The 5,834-nt window shown below is 30.3% G+C and overlaps 1 protein-coding gene across 3 annotated transcripts; it reads left to right on the forward strand.

Annotated features, from left to right (window-relative positions):
• Nucleotides 1-2,240: 2,240 nt before the first annotated feature.
• Nucleotides 2,241-5,020, forward strand: LOC112795691 (uncharacterized). 3 transcript variants are annotated; one of them, XM_029297705.2, is made up of 3 exons: nucleotides 2,256-2,473; nucleotides 2,849-3,644; nucleotides 3,727-5,020. In XM_029297705.2, exon 3 carries the CDS (start codon nucleotides 3,729-3,731, stop codon nucleotides 4,311-4,313), a length of 585 nt encoding a protein of 194 aa, XP_029153538.1. In that variant the 5' UTR covers nucleotides 2,256-2,473; nucleotides 2,849-3,644; nucleotides 3,727-3,728; the 3' UTR covers nucleotides 4,314-5,020. The 3 variants fall into 3 exon arrangements, with proteins under 3 accessions (XP_029153537.1, XP_029153538.1, XP_025693575.1); XM_029297704.2 differs by having other exon boundaries at nucleotides 2,241-3,644; XM_025837790.3 differs by lacking the exon at nucleotides 2,849-3,644.
• The last annotated feature ends 814 nt before the right edge of the window (nucleotides 5,021-5,834 follow it).

A 5,834-nucleotide genomic window follows, 5' to 3' on the forward strand; every position in this document is an offset into this window, starting at 1 on the left:
TGTAGATTTTTGTAATTATTATTAAAAAAAAATATTTTTATCTTTAAAATTTGGTAATTTTATATCAAGTTAACATAAAAAAAATAATTGTGAATAAATATATTTTAAAAAAATTTAGAGATCAAATTTTGTACAGAATATTTTTTATACACTTTTTAAATATTTTTTCAAATGTTACTTCAAAAATTCGGATACTCACAAAAAATATAATATTTATCAGTTATTTTTGTCTTTTTTTAAAATTGTTTAAGAATTATTTTATTAATAATATTTTTTAAAAAAGTTTTTGTCTGCCACTAAATATTTGAGATATTAAATTGATAATTTATTTTTTTAACCTAATTTTATTGCTTTGGTGATTGTCCAACCAAATACAAATTAATATTCTCTGAATGGAGGAAGACATTGCGAAGCAGTTGATCTTCGTTGGGTATGTACATATTTTGTTCTTTTCCGCTAAAACTTGCTTCAAATCAATATTCTCTGAGTGAAAGAAGACACTATAGTTATTGAAGCAGTTGTCCTTCGTTAGGTATGTACATATTTTGTTCTTTTCCCTGAAACTTTTGGTTTAGTTCTTTCTCACTAAGTTCTTTTTTTTAAGACATTTTAATGGACCGGGATATATGTTGTGGGGTAGAGGCTGGTGTCCACATTAAATTAATTATGCTCGTATCATCTCTCCTCCGTTATGTAATTTTATTGACTCGTCGTGATTCGTTAGTTATTTTTTATAGTCTTTGTAACGATTTGATTATTCTTGTTATATAGATATTTTTCATTAGCAATAATATGTGTTTAATTATAATTAATTTTGTAATATAAATATATAAAGAATACACAAAAATAATTACTTAATAAATATTTTTTATAATTTTTATGCTAAAAAATATTAAAAAATAAGAATAGTTTATTTTTTTAATTTTTTAATTTTTTATTAATTAAATAATCAATATCATAATATCATAATTTAAATAGTTTAGAACATAATTTTTTTTTTCAGTTTCGTTCTTCATAAATTATCCACTGCATATGCACTATTTACAGGTTTCTTATCGAAGGAAGATTTGAAGCAAGATGTGACGTAAGCATGCTTAATGATGCATGTGTAATTATTTGATGGTTTATTCTTTTCAGGTAAATTATATGTGTGTTTGGATTAGAGTTGGTCAAACTAAAATTTAAATAAAAGTGATTTTATAAAATTGATTTTAGATAGAAGTGAGTTTGTATCAATATGATTTATGTTTGATAATTCTATACTAAAATTGATTTTGATAAAATAAAATAGTTTGGATAATATTAGTTAAAATTACTTTTAGATAGATAATTAGTTAATTACTAAAAAATATAATATTAAATTATAATGTTATTTTTTAGTATATTTAATCTTTTTTATATTTTTTTAGTATATTTTTTATATATATTATTTTTTATAAAATTCTATTTTAATTTGTTATAATTTTTTATTATTATAATAAAAATTAATATTTATTTATTAAATTAAAAATAATATACAAAATAACATATTTTAGTATTTTTTATGAATATTCTCAATAATCTTATTTTGTTTACCGTTTTGTGTTTTAATTTTTTATTATGTTTTTATTATTATTTATGATTAATTTTTTATTTAATTTATTATTTTCAATAAAAAGAATAATACATATTATAACATATTAGAATAATAAACAGTGAACAAGAATTATAATAATAAATTTTACAATGTCAAACCAAAAAATATCTATAATTTTTTTAGTACTCCCAATATTCTTTTATTTAGTATTATTTTAGACTGTAAAATTTTATTACTTATAATTTCATTATTATGTATGGTCAGTTTTTTATTTATTTTGTCATTTTTAATAAGATCAATAATTTATAAAAGGAAGTACTAAAAAATGAAAAAAAAATTAAAATATTTGAAATGACTTGAAACAAATCTGAAAATTCTTTTGCAAAAAATCATCAAAGGTTAACGCACGTTGAAGTGAACGCAGAAACAACAATTTTTTGCTTCCAGTAAACACGCTTTTAGATTGTAAAATCACTTGTGCGTTTAGAGGAAAAAGGTTGTCAAACATCAAGAAGCAGCGTTCAAGAAATTTCAACGTACTTTTATCCTCTCCAACGTGATTGCGAAATACATCCTATGTGTTTTTAATGCTTTTAAATGCTGCGTCATTCTCAAGTGCACCAGTTTCTTGGTTTTATGCGAGCGCTTTTAAATCTTTTTAATTAGACTTTTACTCTTTGCCGTTTCGCTTTTTCTCTTTGTATTTTGTTCAAAATCTTAGCTTTTTTTCCATTTTTCTTTTATCTGCTTCGTTTCGTTTTCTTTTGTTCAAAACCTCTTTCTGTCATTTTGTTTTTTTGGTTTATCCCAAATTTTCCTCCTCTTTGAAGTTTCGAGACGCTTAATCGTTCGTGAATTTGCCGCTTGTTCGTCATTGTTTCTGCCTCTTCTTCTTAGGTTGGTACTCGCTTGCAGTATTTTGGGTTTTTCTTGTTTGACGGCAATTATGATCCTTCTTCTTTCTTATTTTGTGTTTGCTTCTGGTAGTGCTGCATGTTTTCGTTTCCTCTAAAGTTTTGAATAAAGTTTTGATCTTTTTTATTACTGCTGTTGAAAGGCTAGGGTTAGGGCTTTTGATTTTCTTTGATCCTTTGCGCTTTTTTTCTATGCTTGTGCTGCCTCCAAAGAGTGTCTCTGGGTTGCGATGATCATTTTGTTTTCGTGAACCTTGGGCGCCCTTTGTTGTCTTATTGTTGTTTGATGGTTATTTCTTCATTTTCGTATCTTGGCCGAGTTGTTTGGTAGTGACACCTTTTCATTTTCTTGTTGTAGGTGTAGTGTCTATGTCTCATAAAAATATTGTTGAAATGTCTACAAAAGTTCCTCCTGGTATGACTGACTGGTTAGATTCTGTAGTATTGAGTTGTGTTACTGTAGCAGATTGGGAGTACTGTGAAATGTTTAAGAGATATCATACGATTTGTGGGAATAGTGAGGATGAGAAGGACTATGATTAGTGTCACCCGACTCCGAAGAGAGGGTTAGTTTTCCTCCTCTAAATCGGGCAGAGCGTCCATTCTTTTATGCGTATGATTGCTTTTTTACCAAGTTTGGTATCACCCTTCCTTTTACTAAGTTTGAGACTGAAATTCTTTGGAATTATAATCTTGCCCCTACTCAGCTTCATCCCAACTCTTGGACTTTCATGAAAATTTTTCAGCTGTTGTGTCAGGAGTTGGGCGTCCGACCTTCCCTCTGTCTTTTTCTTTACTTGTTTGTGCTAACCAAGCTGGGGACGGCCAAGAAGAAGGCTTCTTGGATCTCCTTCCGGGCTACCCAAGTAGAAAAGTTTTCTCCATTTTTAATGACTCTTTCCACGATTTTAAAAAATTTTATTTCAAGGTTAGAACTGTGGATGATGTTCACCCCTTTTTTCTGGACGAGAATAAGGAACCCACTTTTCCTCTTTGGTGGCAAGAGAACCCTGTAGTGCTTAAGTATTCGTTAGAGAGTCTTGACAAGGTAGAGAGGGCCTTTGTGTGTGTTTTGGAGGAGCATTGGGGGGAGCCTCCTCATTTGGATACGAAGAAGTTTTTAGAAAATCCTGCTCTTCTGCGTTCCGAACTAGGTAGTGCCCGACTTCTTAGATTTTTACTGTCTTCGTTTGTGGTTGCCATTAAGTAACTATTTTTGTGATTTTTTCTTTTCAGAGATGGCTTCGGGATCTGATTCAACGAAGGTCCTTCGTAAGACCAAGAAAACTGTGGTTGCTCAAAATCTGCAAAGAAAGACATCCGGTGAGGGTTCTTCTCAGGTCCCGCCGAAGAAACCGGGCTTGGGTCCTCAAGGTCCGAGGATGAATATTCCGACTCCTCAAGTTCGTGTGGCTCCTCCCGATCCGCCTCTCGCAAGATCTGGTGTTGCTTCTTCCCCTTCTTCGTCCGGGCCTTCTCCTAAGAGACAAAGAACTTCTGGTGCTTATGACCTCAATGACAAGAATTTTGACAGGGTGGCCTTTGCTGAGGAGCATATCGCTCGGTATGGTTTTGTCCCGACTGATGATGTGTCTATTGACAAGCACCTTGATTTTATATCCAGCACCGGCATCCGGATAGCCAACTTTGGTGCCGCGTTGTCAAGGAAGTTCAAGAAGTCCCCTATCAACGCTACCAGTGACTCTCTTGGGAATGCTAAAACTAAATTGGAGAAGATGGAGGGATTGAGGCTTGAGTTGGAGGCGAAAAATATTGGACTGGAGCTTTCTCTCTTTGGGGAAGGAGAAGGCCCGGGCTACTGAGGCGGAGGCAGTTGCCAACTTGGCCAAGGAGAATTATATCCAGACTTATGGTGAGCTTCTTCGGGTTAAGAAAAAGCTCCGGTCCTCTCCTACGATAATTATGCCGAGCTGCAGGATCACATAGCGAATGGTATGACTGCATTGTATGAAAATCTGAAAGCTCAGGTCAGGGTTCTGGCTCCTCACGCAGATCTCTCTCTGTTTAGTATGAATAACATTGTGGAGGATGGTAAGATTGTGCCGGCCTCTAATGAAGATGAGACCCCTGCTCCTGATCTGAAGGCCAAGATTTATGGAGTACCTTCTGCTGAAACTACCCGACCTGAGGCCTACCCGACCTGAGGCCGACCTTGATGTGAAGATTTTGAATGGTCCAGATGGTGTTGTTGGGACGGTCCCGATTTCGGTTATTCCTACAGCTCCTCAGGATGCGGCGACGGGAGCGAAGTTGGATCCTCTATGACCTCTTATTTCCTTGTTCTTTTGATTATGACGGACTTGAATTAGATAGTAAGAATACTAAGGATAATTTTAATGAAGGGCTAATTTAGATGAATGGTTTAAGAAAATTGATAGTTATATTATTGATGAGTTAAGGAGAAAGTACAAAGGATAGTAACTTGATGTGTTTACAATGAGTTTCATGATGACCTATTCATAGAACTCTGTATTGATTCATTATAATTTTTAGATATTTTTAGGTCTTAGATATTGTAAATATTTTTAGATATTATCTTTCTAAATATTTCTAGTGACCGTAATTTATTTACTTCATTTCTAGACTTATTTATCATAGTATATAAATATTTAATATTACAAAAACAAAATGATGATAACTCAAGAAAGTTCTATAAATATGTAATATTATTAATTAATAATACCGTATCATTTTAAAACGAATGAGCGAAACAATATCACTTCTATAATCTATTAAACATCTGTTAAATGAATATTATAATATTATTTATTATAACGTTGTAATACAAATTCAATCAAAATATATTCAAATAAATTAGTTGTACTCAGTTGTATTTCTGTATTTTGTTATTTTATTTTTTTATTATTTTCAAAAGTTTTGATAGAAAATAAATCTAAATCAATCTAACAGTAAATTTTTTCTCAATTATTTGTAAAATTATATTTTTTTTCAATCAAATATACAAAGTTTTCATTTTTTACATCTACACAATTTTAATTTTTCATTGTAAATTTTTAATGTATAATATCTTTTAAATATGATATATAATTTTTTATTTTTTGTTTTAGTTAAATTCCTACAATTTAATTAAAATTATTTAAAATAATTAAAAATAATTTAAGTATAAATTAAAATGAGACCAAACATTAAAGTAGTATATTTCATATTAAATTTTAAATTAAATTTTATAACATATAATCTTACAAATACTTACATAACACTTTGTAAATGCAAAATAAAATGAAATTAAAAACTATCGTTAGAGAAAATTTTAAGTTGTGAACAGTAGATTCAGTCATTATTAAAACTTATATTTTCTTGTC

The sequence above is a fragment of the Arachis hypogaea genome, chromosome 4 (assembly GCF_003086295.3).
Source record: "Arachis hypogaea cultivar Tifrunner chromosome 4, arahy.Tifrunner.gnm2.J5K5, whole genome shotgun sequence".
NCBI lineage: Eukaryota > Viridiplantae > Streptophyta > Magnoliopsida > Fabales > Fabaceae > Arachis > Arachis hypogaea.

Bases quoted from the DNA above. Each gene is read 5' to 3' on its own strand.
- LOC112795691 (XM_029297704.2), top strand. From the start codon at position 3,729: ATGGCTTCGGGATCTGATTCAACGAAGGTCCTTCGTAAGACCAAGAAA.